General features: G+C 40.6%; 1 protein-coding gene and 1 long non-coding RNA gene across 2 annotated transcripts; one reads left to right on the top strand and one right to left on the bottom strand.

Moving 5' to 3' along the window:
- Positions 1-5,155: 5,155 nt before the first annotated feature.
- Positions 5,156-8,395, bottom strand: LOC144705643 (uncharacterized). The gene is made up of 3 exons (XR_013582071.1): positions 6,930-8,395; positions 5,459-6,858; positions 5,156-5,377 (listed from the first exon to the last, which is right to left on the bottom strand). It is a non-coding gene; the product is annotated as an uncharacterized LOC144705643 (long non-coding RNA).
- A 4,336-nt stretch (positions 8,396-12,731) lies between these two features.
- LOC144705735 (NC domain-containing protein-like protein) lies at positions 12,732-13,933 on the top strand. The gene is made up of 3 exons (XM_078578526.1): positions 12,732-12,891; positions 12,971-13,044; positions 13,131-13,933. The coding sequence occupies exons 1-3, from the start codon at positions 12,767-12,769 to the stop codon at positions 13,823-13,825; spliced, it is 894 nt and encodes a 297-aa protein (XP_078434652.1). The 5' UTR covers positions 12,732-12,766; the 3' UTR covers positions 13,826-13,933.
- Positions 13,934-17,260: the final 3,327 nt, after the last annotated feature.

Genomic DNA, 17,260 nt, shown 5'->3' with positions numbered 1-17,260 from the left:
TCAGTCCCCGGCAACGACACCAATTTTATGAAGGAAACGTGTGTTAATTTTAAATTGTCATTGTAAATTTATTTTCCTACAATCAAATAAATTTTAATAAATAAAGATGTAAACTTCCTCAAACATATAGTTGGAGTAAGTTAATCTCCACATGGACTAGACTTTAGAAAGGTTTTGAATAATTGAGTTGCTAGTTAAGGTATAAAGATAGTTAAAATAGTAGTGAGATAGTGAGTGTAGTAGAAGATGAATAACTAGTAAGTTATAGAGTATTATTTATTATTTATAGATACTAGAACTAATAAAGAAACGGTAGATGTAGTAAGAGTTATGAGAAATATTAGTAAGGATGATGGAGTAAGTAGAGAAGTTTGATAAGATAAAGTTAAATTCTTTGAATAAAGGTTAAGGGTTACTTGCTTAACTTCTAAGATTAAAGTTCTAAACGTGCAATTTGATTGATAAGGGTTTAGTAACTACTATATAATTATATGTATGTATTTATATTGTTTTATACATTTTTAGGGTCGATTTTTGAGCTAATAGTTGATTTAGTTGAACTTTCGAGAGGTGTTCGACCAAATGCTTGAGATCAGGTTAAAATAAGGAAGATATCAATGTTTTTATAATTTTTTAATGTTTTTATGTATCATATATAGTTATATATAATAGTAGAAAATGAGGTAAATACGGGTTGGTCTGTCGAAAGCCCATGAGGTGTTTGACAGAATGCCCAAGAGAGTCGGGTTATGTAGATGTGTGTGTGTATGTATATATATATATACATACAGAAACTAATAGAGGTAATTACATCGAAACCTAAGAGATATTTGACGGAATACGTCAAATACCTCTAAGAAGTCGATGTAAATGTATATACTTCAATTTAATATGGTAAGTAATGAGAAATGTATATAAATTTATAAGTGCTCCTTGAACAGGCAAGGTGTTCAACAGAATGTCAGAACGAAACCCGTGAGTGAATTTTATCAAAACGAACTGTAATTCCTGTGAAATTCTCAGTAGAATTTCAGCTGATAGTAAAATGATACGTTGGGGGATCTATCTATGAAGATCAAACCTCACCGAGCTCCCTGATTCGAAGAGCAAGAATGGCGGCACCGATTGCCGCCATCGAGCTTCAGTTTAGTGATTTCCTTGATCTTCTCCTCCGTCTAGGTGCGACTCGGTGATGCTCTGGCCTTTGTGATCTTCTTGAGAGTCCTTTAAAATGTCAAGGTGTGTCACGAAACCTTCACTAGCTCATGGGTTACCTTCAAGAGTCCTCCGTCATCCCCCTTCTTGCCTACGACGAGAGATAAGCAAGTTCGATGTCAAATGATCGAGAGGGGTTCTCTTGACCCCTTAAAGGGGCAGGCTTCATCTGACAGCCCGTAGAGGGCCATTGAATTAAATCGCAGCTGTTTGATCCTTCGTCCATATGTGTCAACGGCTGCAATTAAATCACAGTTGTGGACCCATTCCAATTGGTGCACCCCTCTCTTGTCACATCAGCGAGCCTCATTGGCCACCCCGTCATCTTCCCCCCTTGTGACTCATCCATTTGGGTGATCACCTGTTTGCAGCTGCGACAGCCAATAGGGAAGCATGAAAAAGAAATTAAAAAAACTAAATGATATGGACCATTCAATCGTCCTTATGAAGATTGGACGATCGTGATTAAGATGACACTTAAAAACTGGCTCGAAACTGCATGGGCTTCGGATCGGGTTGACTCGATGCTCGGTTTTGTTTCTTTCTTTAATTTCTTAAGATCATGGCCTGTTGGGCCACATTCTTTTATATTATGTTTAGGCCTGGCCTGACACATTCTGAAGACAACATCCCATTACTAGTCCCATATTGAAAATTTTTAAAACTAAATACTCTATGAAAATTTTGCATAGAGTTAAAGACAGAAATAAAATTACTTCCCTCTCTGTGCGAACTGATCTCCTTTCTGCTCCTGATGGCTTGCTTAGGGGCTTTGCGGTGCGCCAATTCCAACTTTGAGCTACTACACAATGGTGCTCACTGGCTGCTGGCCGGCTCAAGCACTATGCGCTCACTGAGTAGAGGTTGGCTTGAGTGCCGCGGACTTGTCTTGGGTGGGCTGACTCATACAAAAAAACCATTTTTTCTAATTTTTTTAAAGGCCATAATGATTACTAAGCAATTTCTAAACGAGATAAAAATTGCATTCAAACACTAAATTGGTTTTTACTGATAAAAATAGTCATGTTGAGAATTTTCATGAAATAATGCATAGAGGGTAAACTTTTAGTAAAATAGAGATAATATAAATAAAATGATGCATATAATGACTCTAGAATATGCATAATTTTACTACTAAAAATCCATTTATCAACCTACAACCCATTGAGGTGCTGGTAAGATCTTCATTCACAGTTGAACCATTGGTGACAACCATTCAAGCTTTTCACACTGATTTTGTCATTCATCTCACTTTATCCAATCAAATGTACAAAGCACTCGCCGACACTCGTTGCTCTCTATCGAGTTCAATGAAGGTTACCTAGTGATGATAGATAGCCCTCCACAAGACTTTCTCCGATGCACAATAAAGTAAAAAAGAGGAACACAAGGCCATTCAAGGTTCTCAAAAAGCTAGGCCCTAATGCTTATGGTTTGGACATCCCATTGCAGTTTAGCATCAGTTCTACATTTAACGTGTCGGGCATCACTGCTTATCATGGTGATCCAACTGTTACCCATGATCCTTTGGAGGAGTCTCCCTTCTTACACCTTGCACCCACAGTGTAATCAAGCTTGATAGCACCCTTATTTGAAAAGAAAAATCTAGCCACAAGACCCAAACCAGATGATTCCTCATCCACTAACGTCTTAATCAAATGGCGGACCTACCCACATCGGAAGCAATCTAGATTTCTCTAAAGCATGTCTTACCTCTCACTCCACACTTGTGGGATGAATATTTTGCAGATACCATGTAGCATTTGACCCTAACAGTGAACTTATCAAACCACAAATTCATCACGTCTGCCCAAGGTTCACCCCACCGCAACTCAATGGAAGTAGCCTTTCAGGATACTTGGCGACAAGTGGATGAAGAAACCCGCATCGTAGTCACCGCATTCCATGCTGCTGTGTTCGGCTGCTTCTCCAAGCACTCTCTTATCATCATCATGTGATTGAAGTTCTTCTCGTCAGCTCTTATTCAGAAGCTGATATCACAAGCCCTCGGTCTATCTCGTCACAGCCTCCTTGGAACGCTTGCCCACAAAGGTTGATTAACAAAAGTCAAGTGCATCTACTCACTTGTCTCCAACCATTCATACATCAAACCATTAACAACCACGAGGTACTAGATGATTGTTTCTGTGATCCTCTATTTTTGGCAGCCCACAATTTTTTTCCAGGACATGATCCAAGAGGTACGTCACGTCCTCAGCCAGCCTTTCCGTGATGCATGCACATCCGCCACCAACCAAGGACCGTTAGGCCCACCTGATGTAGACAGTGGTAACGGTTGGCTCGTTAACTAGGTGTTCCTGGCAGGTAACTAGTGGTTCATCCGTTATTGAGGACAAAGCCGCTTCAAATGGAGTTAAACTTTCTGTACCCCGGGGGAGTTGATGTAGGACACGTCCTATATTCGATGAAGTTATGACTCCTTCACGAGCCTTACCGGTAGGTACATGCCATCCTATCAATTTAATTCCCTAAAGTTCTTCTTCCTTGGGTCTTATCCTCCTCTTCTCAACTTAGCGAGCTCCACTTCTTCCAACCTAGCATTTCTTCTCTTGGATCTATGTCTCTAGTATTATCTCGATCTGCTTCAACACACCAGGTATACCTTCTTTCAATCAAGGCAAATATGTTCCTTGCTTCATACATTCTCTGGGCTTCTCCCAACCCACAACTTCTACCGAACTCCACGGCTATTCAGAGCTTCCAAAATTAGTTTTCATTAGAAGCTGGAAACTTGACCATAGCTTACAATCATTTGTGGTAGATGATGTCAGCTTTCTTATTCTTATTCGGCATATATTTTGTTGTGCCCTTAATTGGTGTCTAATGAGTTTGATCGATAAATGTTTTTAGGGGCATATTTGTAAGGAAAAATTAAAAATGTCCCTCCAACTTTAGAAATTACTGTAAACACTTTTTTCATTATAATTATATCCTATTTCTGGTTAATATGTCATCTTTTCCACAAATAACTTCCCCAAAATTTTAAAACAATTATAGACAACTTTATAACTGGGTAATTCATCGCCACAATATATAACTAGAAATTTATAGTTGAGAACTGAAATTTATTTTAAATACAGTTATTCCAGGCCCCAATGAATTCCAAAAAAAATTATAAATGCAAAATCAAATTTAATAAAACCAGAATTCACTCGAAATAATGTTTAATGTATAAATATATCATGCCAACCCTATTTTAAACTCTTTGAATGGATCAAAATGTGCTAATTATTTGACATAAATATATTATGATATAGAGATTGAGTATCAAATATGTTGTTTTAGTTTGAAATAATAAATAATTGTAGAGGTTGTAAAACTTAGGACATTATGTTATAAATATTAGGAGCATTACTCATTAGCTGTTATTAGTAGTAGAACATATGAATTATTAGTCAGAGATCGAGTATCTCATAGGCTAATTTAATGTAAAACTAATATATATTTGTAGAGGCTGTAAGACTTAGGACATTATGTTATAAAGATTAGGAGCATTACTCATTAGCTGTTATTAGTAGTAGAACATGAAAATTATCAGGTAGGGGTTGAGTAGGTCATATGTTAATTTAATCTGGTAGAAATATATATATGTAGAGGTTGTAGAACATAAGATATTATGTTAAAAATTTTAGGAGCATTATGTATTAGGTGTTATTAATAGTAGAACATGAAAATACTAGTTAAAGATTGCGTAGATCATATGTTAATTTAATATGGTAGTAATATATAATTTTAGAGGTTTTAGAACATAGGACATTATGTTAAAAAAATTAGGAGCGTTACTCATTAGCAGTTATTATTTTTCATCTTTCATTATTAACCTGTAGTGTTTATATCATAATTTTCATAAATAATGTGAAGTTTTTATTATACTCTGCACACTATGAAATTTGGTAAAATTTGGGAAAATTTGTGTACATCTAAGGCCAAATATCATGCTGGAACTATACAAGATACTAATATTTACTGTTTAGCTTTACATTCACTACATTCACTACATATAATATTAAGAAGCTTAACATAATAAATTTGCAACACAAGAAGCTTCTTCTGTAATCTTTCACCTTCAAAGTATGCCCTCCCTTATAGTATTTCTTTTCTCCATGCCTCCATCAACGGTTTGTACTTACTTGGTCATCACCTACATAGTCCAAGAAAACAAATAAAACACAATACTTATTTAAAATATGAATTATATGGGCAACGATATAAGGGATTGTACCTCAACATGATGCAACTACCCCATCTTCGCTATCCTCACCATCCGAATCCAGCTCGACATTATTGTACCATCGGTTATTGTCTGCATGCAGCCAACACTTCACAGTGATGAGTGTTTCAATACTTATTGGTGATAGACGTGCTCTCTTGTACGTGACAATAGCATTCCCCGCAAATAACATATGTTCACTAGGAGCGCTTGTTGCATAGACATACAATATTCTTTTGTAGTCGGACAAGTAAAGGGCAGAGTTTTGCCCCATGCTGGCCTAACAAGATAGTGATATGAAGACTCCCTCGACCTCTGTCAGATACTGGCTGAACTCGTCTAAGGCGGACCTCGCTGACAAGGGTGTATGTTGGACTTTTTGCATAGTGCTTTGTAGCCAAGTGTCCAACTCTCTTCCTTTTGGGTGCTCCATTTGAATGGGACCAGCCATCGTATGTGTTTGCAAGTCACGCGGCAAGAGAGATCATATATATGTGATGGTTGACTTTATGTTGCCCTCATGGAGCATGGAGCCTTTGTGGAATGGGTCCATTATTATTGTTGTATTGATTGCTTCATTACCCAGAGGAGTTCTGCATACTACGCTAACTTGTGTTGCCTCGCCTTGCATGCTTGTGCCATTATTGTAGTGATCCCCTTCATGCAGCCGCCGTACATAAGAGAAGAAGGTTCCCTCTTCAATTTCTTGGAGTACCTCCTCCATATGGCGCAGAAGACCGTCAATGATAAATAATACATCACATATGGTCGGCGTCTCTATCTGACAAACATGATCAATAGATATAGAGAACCGCCCAAGAATGCGATAAAATTCTTTCACCAACTCCCACTTATTGTTCGACATCTTTGTCGACCTCCCTTTTTGGTAAAATTCTTCGATACTTAATCAATCACATCACGTTTCTTCATGGCAACGGATAACGAAGCATATGTGATCTTCCACTGGGTTGGGTGTCCAACATGACCATGTTACTATCTCAACTTCAGGGTCATCTTCACATGCTTTTGAGTACTTCTCTCGCTATTAAGTAGAGCTTCGAATGCCATGCACTAGCATCCACACCTTCGCTATTGCATCATCCAAATATAACAAATGACGTGCTCCATCATTATCTTCAGCCACTAAGAATATATCTGCATCCAAGTTGACCTCGTTGCTATCAAACTGTTCAGCGGTCCTGCCCACATCGCCTTCTTCGGGCTCTACTATTTGGGCCGAAGGAATGTCAAAGCTTTTAATTACCGCTTGGACGATAATTTTAAATGTATTTGTGACACATGTAACATGTCATTTGGCGCTAAACGTCAAGTTGACGGTCTTTATCTTCTTTGCAATCACTGACAACATCCTCCTTATTAACAGATGCATTATCAGTAGTCACAACGTAAACCTGCATAAATAGAAGTTATGTATAAAATCATATGTTTAACTTAGAAGAGAAGTTGGTTGTTGAATGATGACCTTTGGATGCAGGCAAAACTCTTCCAGGACCTAGAGAATGATGGACGTCATGGTGTCCCCCTCATGCTTGTTTAGGATCTATCGGATGGAAAGTACATGCTTCGGGTACACCCACTACTCGTCCACCCAATAAACCATGATGCCTAGAAGACCAGTACCGTTCTCCCCACTCCATGCATCTTTAGTGAGGGACACTCGGTCGACGCTATCCCATAGCTTCTTCAAGTCTTTCTTCATGCGGCCATGTATTTGGATCGTCCACTACTTCATGACCTTCGCACTTGGGGGTCCAAGTCCAACTGTGTCGCATAGCACCACAACTCTTTGAATGTGACATTCTAAATGATGCTCCACGAGGAATCCGTTAAGCAAATGAAACGCGCAATAACATTCTTTGTCTCATCAGGGGTATGCCCTTTTAGAGGTCCTCGTCGGATTGCCCCTCCATGTGGTTGGTCATCCGTGGCCTCGGTTATAAGCAGCTGCTGCTTGTCGACCAAGCCCTTTAGATCCGCATTACGATCATGATGACAAGATTTCAAATGTCTCAAAAATACATTGGTGCGCTTGTCAGCTTGCCACTTGATTGCTTTTTTCTTACTGTACGGGTTCTTCTCACGACACATCAAGCATGCATAGTATTCATCACCAGTATGTACGAAGTAGTCTATAATGACTGATCAGTTTGATTGTGGGTGACCCTGTGCCCCATGAGATGTCCTGGCATTGGTTTCCTCATGACCTTGGGATCCTACCCCAGAGGAGTCTTGCGGCAGGGCATTATTTATAGATGTGTCCATTCTTCTGAGAAGCATAAGTCGGTTATCAACGTTTGGTTCTACTAGATTACAGGAACGCATTATGATACGATATGCTTGAAAATCTAAACAAGGAAGATAATATTTATACGCAGAAAATCTAAAATTTATACACAGAAAAAAACAGGTAAAAGCAAGAGTAATCTAAGAATGGTAAAATGACTAAGCAGAAAGAGAAGACAAATAAAAAACAGTAATCAATAATGCAATCAAGAGAAGAGGGAAACATGAGCAAGAGAATATAAAGACAAAATAGAAGAAGGAGAAGAGATAAAGAAACATGAGGAAAAAAAGACAACAGCAAAAAGGAGGGGAAGAGAAGAATAAAAAGGAGGGAAAGAGAAGAAGAAAAAGGAGGAGCATAAAAGAGGAAAAGGAAGGAGAAGAGAAGAACAAAAAGCAAGAGAAAACGAGAATAGGAAAAAGATGGAGGAGAAGAGAACAAGAAAAAGAAAGAGAAAAGAAGAAGAAGAAAAAAACAAAGATAACAGAAGAAGAAAAAGGAGGAGAAGAGAAGAGAAAAAAGAGAGAACAAGAAAAAGGAGAAAAACAGAAGAGTAAAAAGGAGGATAAGAGAAGAGAAAAAAAAAGAGAAGAAAAAAAGGAGAAAAACAGAAGAGTAAAAAGGAGGATAATAGAAGAGAAAAAGAAGTAGGAGAGGAGAAGAGGAAAAAGGAGGAGAAGAAGAGAAGAAAAAGAATGAGGATAAGAGAAGAAAAAGGAGGATAAGAGAAGAGAAAAAGAAGGAGAGGAAAAGAGGAAAAAGGAGGAGGAGAAGAGAGGAAAAAGGAGGAGGAGAAGAGAAGAAAAAGGAGGAGGAGAAGAAAAGAGGAAAAATAAAGAGGAGAAGAGAAGAAGAAAAAAGGAGAAGGAGAAGAAAAGAGGTGAAATAAGGAGGAGAAGAGAAGAAGAAGAAGAGAAAGGAGGAGAAACGAAAAGGAAAAAGGACGAGAAGAGAAGAGGAAAATGAAGGAGAAGAATAGCAAAGGAAAAAGGGACGAGAAGAAAAGAAGAAAAAGAAGGACGAGAAGTGAAGAGGAAAAAGGAGGATAAGAGAATAGGAAAAAGGAGGAGTAGAGAAAAGGAAAAAGAAGTAGAAAAAAGAAGAAGGAAAAGAGAAGAGATGAAATAAGGAGGAGAAGAGAAGAAGAAAAAGGAGGAGAAGAGAAGAGGAGAAGAAGAAAAAGGAGGAGGAGAAGAGAAGAGGAGAGAGAGGAAGAAAAAGGAGGAGAAGGGAAGAGGAAAAAGGAAGAGAAAAGAGAAGAAGAAAATTTTAAAGGAAAAGAGAATAGGAAAATGGGAGGAGAAGAGAAGAAGAAAAAGGAGGAGAAGAGAAAAGGAAAAAAGAGGAGAAGAGATGAAAAAAAAGGAGGAGAAGAGAAGAGGAAAAAACAGAATAAGAGAAGAAGAAAAGAAGGAGGAGAAAAGAAGAGGAAAAATGAGGAAAAGAGAAGAGGAGAAAGAAGTAGGAGAAGGTAAGATGAAAAAGAAGGACAAGAGAAGAAAAATAAGAGAAGGAGAGAGAAGAAAAAGCAGGAGGAGAAAAGAAGAGGAAAAGTGAGGAAAAGAGAAGAGGAGAAAGAAGTAGGAGAAGATAAGATGAAAAAGAAGGACAAGAGAAGAGAAAAAAAAGAGGAGAATAGAAGAAGAAAAAGGAGGAGGAGAAGAGAAGAAGAAGAAGAAGGACGAGAAGAGAAAAGGAAAAAGGAGGAGAATAGAAGAAGAATAATGGAGGAGAAGAGGAGAAGAATAATGGAGGAGAAGAGAAGAAAAAAAGGAGGAGAAAAGAAAAGGAAAAAGATGGAGAAGAGAAGAAGAAGGACAATAAGAGAAGAGGAAAAAGGAGGAGAAGAGAAGAAAAAAATGGAGGAGGAGAAGAGAAGAGGAAAAAGGAGGAGACGAGAATAAGAAAATGAAGGAGGAGAAGAGAAGAAGAAAAAAATGGAGAATGGAAGAAAAAGAAGGACGAGAAGAGGAGGAAAAAGGAGGAGAAGAGAAGAAGAAAATGACGGAGGAGAAGAGAAGAGGAAAAAGGAGGAGAGGAAAAGAGAAGAAGAAAAAGGAGAAGAGAAGAGGAAAAAGGAGGAGAGGAGAAGAGGAAAAGGGAGGATAAGAGAAGAAGAAAAAGGAGGAGAACAGAAGAGGAAAAAGGAGGAGAAGAGTAAGTGGATTTATAAAATCAATGAAAAAGTATGGCATCAAGCGGGTATATAAAATCAATTAAGAATGAGAAAAAGAAGAAAAAGAGGGACGAAACGAGAAGAAGAAGAATAAGAAGAGGAGGAGAAGCAGCTTCACCACGGAACAGTCTGGAACAGAGAGCTGAAACAGCCTCATTAAGCAGCGAACAAGAGCCATGTCAGAAGTTTTATGCAAACAGACTAGAAAAAATTATCTACGAAGTATGGCATCAAGCAGTTGTATAAAATCAATTGACAAAAATCACGAATCGAGGCACCATAGAACTGAAACCATTCGAGCGAAAAATGGCATGTAATGATGCTTGTGGCGTGAGAATTTAATTGGTGGCTGTTGCTTGTTTGACAAAGAAGTGTCCCACGCTTGTCGACCTTTCCGACGCGAATGGACACAAATGGAACACAAAGACACCTTGACAGCATTCCAATATCCGCAGCTTCGAAATGCTGCAAAGAAGCACAAAAGGAACAGCAATCAGAACTGCGAAAGAACTCCATAATGAAATGGAACTCAATATCACAAGGCAGACCAAGCCACGAATTGACCTGAACCAACTGAGAAACGAGCCTATCCTTCGCCATGCCGCAAGAGACATTCAACTTAGAAAGTAAATTAGAGGAAGAAGAAGAAGAAGAAGAGAACTCCTGACCAATGTTGCCACCGTCCGCTGATGCCGCTGTCGCCACCGTCCACCAATAATTTTAAAATTTTCAACTGAAACATAGGTTATACTGTTATAGATGTTGGATATCGAACTTCGATACCGGACTTCAATATCCAACATTGATATCCGATATCGACATCGTGCCCCTAAGACAAAGGCGGATGACGACATCGAAACGGATATCGATATCTGATATTGGTACTGTATCGACATCTGATATCCAGATACCAGAAAAAACAAGACACCATAAATTTTATTTCCCATATCTGGTACAGCATCTGTCCCAATACTGGTATCAGGACGGGCAATCCCTACATCCTAGTGTTGACACTTGGTGTCCCATCATTAACATCTCTTTTTCTTGTCATAAATGGTTATTATCCGGAACATCCTTGGTCATCATCTCTATCGTCTCTGTCTACTCCATTCTACTTTTATTTTGAACTATTTTTTTGTCATCCAAGACGTCATCATTCATCTTCGTCATCGTTCTGATGCTTTTGTAACCAGTCATCCGTCATTTGTGACAGATGACCGATGATTGAATTTAATTGGGAAAATACTACAAAAGAGCATCAACTATTGTTTTTGTCAGCCGGGCAGCATGAACTTTCATGCTTGTCTAAAAAATAGCATGGGCCAATAAGAAGACGCCACTTGGTGTCTTCTTATATTTTTTGGTCAGCCATGGTCAACTGCTGACGTGATAGCCACCGTGGCAGCCAGGTGGACTCCACGGTGGCATCCACATCTCCGGCCACCGCCGACGCTGCCCGGCTCCGTCCGCCCACGCCGCCGCACGTCTCCGTCCCCCGCCGCCGCCCGTCTCCATCCGCCGACGCAGCCCATCTCCGGCCGTCGCCGCCGCGTGTCTCTGACTGCCGACGACGCCGCCCGTCTCCGTCCGCCGACGCCGCCCATCTCGGCCGTCGCCGCGCGTGTCTCTGACTGCCGGCAGCGCCGCCCGTCTCCGTCGCCGGCAGCGCCCGTCTCCGGCCGCCGCCGCCCGCCGCCGACGCCGCGGCGCCGCTCTCGGCGACGCCGCCCGTCTCCGGCCGCCGACGACGCCCGTCTCCGGCCGCCGACGACGCCGCCCGTACCCGTCTGCGTTGGCGGCGGAGGCGGGGGGTGGTGGTGGCCAGGGAGGAGGACGGGACGGCTCCCTCCTTTCCCGCTGCGCCCCCGCTCGCTCCCCCCTTCCCCGCCGTGCCGCCGCCTGCTCCCCCTTCCCGCCCGCGCCGTGCCTGCTACCCCCTTCCCGCGCTCCGCCGCCTCCTCATTCCCGCCGCGCCACCGCCTGCTCCCCTCTCCCGCCGCTCCGCCACCCCTCCCCATTCCCGGGCTGCCCGCCTGCTCCCCCCTTCCCCGCCGCTCCCCCCAACCCCTCCCCCATTCCCCGCCGCTGCCCCGCCTGCTCCCTTCCCCGCCGCTCCCCAACCTCCCCATTCCCGCCGCTGCCCCGCCTGCTCCCCCTTTCCCCGCCGCTCCCCACCCCTCCCCATTCCCGCCACTCCCCACCCCTCGCCGCCGCCCGCCGCCCCGCTGTCCCCTCTCTCCAGCCCTCCTCTGCCTGCAGCTGCCCCTGCCCGTCCCGTCCTCCTCCCTGGCCGCCACCACCCCCCGCCTCCGCCCGGCCCCCTCCTCGCCTCGCCCTCCTCCCCCGGGAGGCGTCGGCAGTGGAGACGGGGGGCGTCGGCGGCGGCTGCTGACGTGGATGCCACCGTGGAGTCCACCTTGCTGCCACGATGGCTACCACGTCAGCAGTTGACCATGGCTGACAAGAAAAAATAAGAAGATGCCAAGTGGCGTCTTCTTATTGGCCCATGATATTTTTTAGACAAGCATGAAAGTTCATGCTGCCCGGCTGACAAAAACGAAAGTTCATGCTCTTTCGTAGTATTTGCCCAATTTAATTCGTTCAGGAATGGTACATCGCTCCCCTCAACGATGGATGACAAATTTGAGCGGAATGGATAACAGTTCGTCATCCATCAACCAAGCGTTCATCTCCCCCCATTTCAAAGGGCTATTTGTGCACGTCTTCTTATCTAATGAATTTTTCAGGACTCCTGTGATTTTTAAGGTCCTTCACCTATGATGGGACAGGACGCCAGGATGACGGACGGTGCGCCGATGGGAAATATCGAGACGTAAACATGTGGCGTGCACAACAATTTCCCTTTTTCCTCTCGCTCTCGCTCTTTCCCCTTTCTCTTTGGTGGCGTCTTCTCGGCAAGGCGCAGATTCTCCAGAGAAGAACGATGGGTCTTCTCTCGAACCGGTACAAGAATCCCGATCTGCTTTCCTCCATATCGAAAGAATGAACCCATCAAAAGGATTTCGTATTTGTTTCGACGCAGGATCGGGACGGAGAGCCTGAAGCCCGGCGACCACATCTACTCATGGCGAACGGCCTACATCTACGCCCATCACGGTCTCTCTAACACTCATTCCCTGCCGAAAATTCGAGTTTTCTAGGGTTTCCAAGTTTATAGTTTTTACAAGCTTCTAGTTTTCTAGGCATCTACGTGGGTAACGATAAAGTCGTCCACTTTACAAGGGGACGAGGGCAGGAGATGGGAACGGGCACTATCCTCGACGTTATCCTGGCGAGCTCCGCCCCTGCGCGATCTCCCTGCTCTTCATGCACGCATCTGAGAGAGGATTTGGGCGGGGTGGTCTCGTCGTGCCTGCTTTGTTTTCTCGGTGGGGGAGTTCTCTACCGGTTTGAGTACGAGGTCAGCCCCGCCCTGTTCATCGCCAAGGCGCGGGGCGGGACTTGCACCACTGCCATCGCGGACGAGCCCGCCGTGGTCGTTCACCGAGCCAATTATCTCCTCGGAAATGGCTTCAGAGGCTATAACGTGTTTAACAGTAATTGCGAGGACTTCGCCATCTACTGCAAGACGGGGCTGATAGCGATGGACCAGGGAGTGATGGGGCAGAGTGGGCAGGCGATATCGCTCGTCGGGGGGCCCCTGGCGGCGGCCTTCTCTACGCCGGTCAGACTTCTCTCCGCTAACGTTTATGGCATGGCCGCGGCGGCCGTCGGCGTTTACTGTGTCAGCCGGTACTTTGCGGATATCGGCAACCGGATGGACGTGGTGAAGGTGGCTGTGGAGGACTTGCCGGCGACGGTCAGGCTTGAGAATAGGGGTGAAGTTTTGGTCTTGTCTCCGGCTGTTTCCGATAAGGAAGGATCCAGCCTTCGCTAGGAAAAAAAAAAGGTAGATTCGTCTCCACACCATAATCTTTGGATTAAAAACTTCTGTTTTTATCCATTTTTTTCTACACCGATACAACGTTTACGGACCATTTGAGCCCATGTTGGCCACATCAACCCAATAAAGGTCCAATAGGGCAATCAGATCTGGCATAAAATTAGGGCATTCAAGCTTTTTACAGTCACGTTTACTTGAGAACAAATAGTACCATATTTTTTATTTTTACTTGAATATCAGGTATCAAATATTTTGCATGATATTTTACTAGCTTAAATATATCAATCTATTACAAACTGTTATAATTGGACACAAGTACATATATAGGGGTGTTATGACATTGTTTTAATTTAAACTCCAGGCTGAGTTAGTATAACTTTTTTACTAAATACCAAATAAGTAACATATTTGAAGTAAAGGGGTTGTTCCACACACAACCAGACATTCATTTTAGAATTTTCAAAGTTTGCAAATGAAAGAAATAAGTTCACAGACCAACGGTTGTATTCATCGGAATTTATTTGCGGCTTTAAAGCATTGTTAATTCAGCAGGAAAGTAGGCATGATTCAAATCTTAAATGTAATTCAATTTAATTTCATAATATTGGATAGTAAACATGAATGTATTGGACTGTCAAAACTTTATCATTAAATTCAAATAAAAAATTATTTAAGTGAAAAATAATATTATTAGATATGTTTAGTAAATTTATTTTACAAGAAAAACTACTAGAAATAATATATATGATTATAATTCAATTTTAGATCACTAAAATTTTAAATAATTACAAATAAAAAATTATCATTTTCAGAGGTTGGCGGCAGCACCCAGCTTTGTTGCACATGGGCATGCAATCCTGGGCCAAGGTCAACGGGATCACAAAAACTTTAACATCACCATAGAGTAAAACCAAAAGCCACAAATTTTTGAATGGGATTTGAAGAGGACTTTAGCGTAGAATAACCATGATGCAAATTTTGGGATGTTAAATTTATGACTTTACAAATCCGAGTTTATGTGTGAAGACTAGAGGTATCATTTAAGCTTTAGATATCAACAGAAAACTTGAGTCTAGTGAGATAAAATGAAGGACAATGGGCAGATAGAGATGGAATGTGTTGGATAAGGAAGGGAATTGGGGGAAATTGATGGGGCTGGTGGTGGAATATATATATATATAAAGTCATAATATATATATATATATAGTGAACCCCAAATATATATCTGTATTCATATAGTGGTGATGCTCACATCTGGAACCCCAAATGACTATTCCTAATCATGAATGCTTATTTTTTTCCATGACCAGATGTTTTTCTTTGCAATTAACGGGCAAGCAAAGGATGAAGGGATCGAAATACTTTGAACAGATTGAATAACTAAGATTTAAGATATCATTGTCCTGCTGGCTTGTCAATGGTAGAGCACGTCTAGAATTATGTAAACAGGGACAAGAAGATAAAACTTATTAAAAGGGGCATGATCTAAATGCCCATCTATTTATTTTCTTTTTTTCACCCCTTGCTTTTCCTACCTCTTTTCCTCATTGGTTTAATACGAATCTCTAAAGCTCCTTAAAAGAGAAGTATGAGGGTTTTGAGTAGGGATACAAGACATGACCCTATAGATACTCCATTAAACCTCAAAACCCAAGTTGGACTGGTATATCCAATAGCCTACAGAAATTACAATAAAAATCCTATGCAATGCTCTAGTTCATTGATCACTATCAAATTTCATTCCTGTAAATTTCCCACATATGAGATTTCAAAATACTCATGTACAGTAAAATTATTTCACATATAAGTCAAGTATAAAATTTCAAAAACTTTAAATTCTATAGTTAGTCATATGATGAATCAAATTTTATGTGCTTAAATTTATCTAAATGGATCAAAGTATGAGCACATTTATCATATTATCAATTAATCTGAAGCTCCAGAAATTTCAATTTCTAAATTTATTACCAAGCTCGATGACCAACTCAATTGATATCGAGATATGCTTAGAGACATGGATTATTCTCTAGTTTCTCTCCACAAAAATTGATGTGGCGATAAAGAATCTATAGAAAGTTTTTATCAGTTATTGATATGAGAATAATGATTTTTGGGAACTTTTTTCAACCGATGCTATAGTAATGGATAAGATTGTCCATATTAATTGCAAGATTTGCCTACTGATCGTTTATTGGTTAACCTAAATAATTATTTTGAAACAAAATATCAATTAATTAATCACATGCTGATCTGACATGACTTGTTGGCTGAGGTACAGACAAGTACAGTCCTAAGCTACACCATGTCTTTGAAAGTATTGCATTTATGATAACAATTCATGGAACTTATCTATTGTTACATATAGACTCTTCAAGTGACTTAGCTGTGCAAAAAAAAAACTCCAAGATGTCATCCCATATATGTCATGATATATGCTTTGGATCTCTTATATGTCACATAATAAAGTAATTCAAAAGCATATCTTTAAAATGAAATTAAAAATAATGATGACTAAATCATATTGTTCTAATTGTATATGCTACTGTTTGGTTTCTTCAACGATTGGTCGAAATCTTTGCTTATGTCTAACCTTTAGATGTATCTCTTTGGTACTTGATATGTTAACCCTCATCATCAACACAAGAAGCATGCCCATCTACTATTGTAACTTTGAAAAAAGAGGGTGTCAAATGAGATGTGGGGATAAAGGACTTTTAACCAAAGACAAACTATGATTGATTTCTTGAGGGATTTGTATACTTTCATAACAGATGTGATTTTTCATAAAAAAATTTATTTATTGAAGTATATATACCAATCTGCAATATACCTTGTGGGTCTAACACTCAAGACCCATGCAATAATATAGTTAAGAATTCCATAAGCTTATCAACTCAATATTTGATAATCTATATAATTTAGAATATCAGAACCGTTAATATTTGTTGAAGTCTAGCCACCCTGTGTTTTAGAAGCTACAAAGGAGTTCCTCCACTCTTCTACTGCACTCTTTTATTATAATGTACCATGAATATATAATCCCGCATCTGTGACATGATTTTAATTCCAATGTGAATCTATTATTTCTCAATTGAGTCTCACACAAATGGATCATGGAATCATTGGCACACTCCATGTTTCTTAAACTCATTATAAAAAATATTCCTTATTATGCTTGCGTATGACTATAATTTAAGTCCACGAACACATAAAATGTACAATTAAATTATCATGAGATCATATCACAGTTATCACTAGTCTTTAAACATGCATTCCAGATATTCAGGTTTAACGAATACATTAGATGAACATCAAAATATCTACATAGAGTAATAATAAACCACAATGTGGGTTAACTAAGTTGATTTAGCCTCTGATTTATGCAACAATATTTATCTCAAAATCTGTACTTCGAATAGGGTAAATAAG

This window comes from Wolffia australiana, chromosome 7 (genome assembly GCF_029677425.1).
Source record: "Wolffia australiana isolate 7733 chromosome 7, ASM2967742v1".
In the NCBI taxonomy this organism is placed as follows: Eukaryota; Viridiplantae; Streptophyta; class Magnoliopsida; order Alismatales; family Araceae; genus Wolffia; species Wolffia australiana.
This window is presented reverse-complemented; position numbering and strand designations above follow the sequence as displayed.

What these genes read in the sequence shown, in the direction of transcription:
- LOC144705735 (XM_078578526.1), top strand. Translation starts at nt 12,767, where the DNA reads ATGTGGCGTGCACAACAATTTCCCTTTTTCCTCTCGCTCTCGCTCTTT. An exon ending in ATGGGTCTTCTCTCGAACCG is followed by an intron (nt 12,892 to 12,970) that starts GTACAAGAATCC and finishes GTTTCGACGCAG; the next exon opens with GATCGGGACGGAGAGCCTGA. An exon ending in CTACATCTACGCCCATCACG is followed by an intron (nt 13,045 to 13,130) that starts GTCTCTCTAACA and finishes CTAGTTTTCTAG; the next exon opens with GCATCTACGTGGGTAACGAT.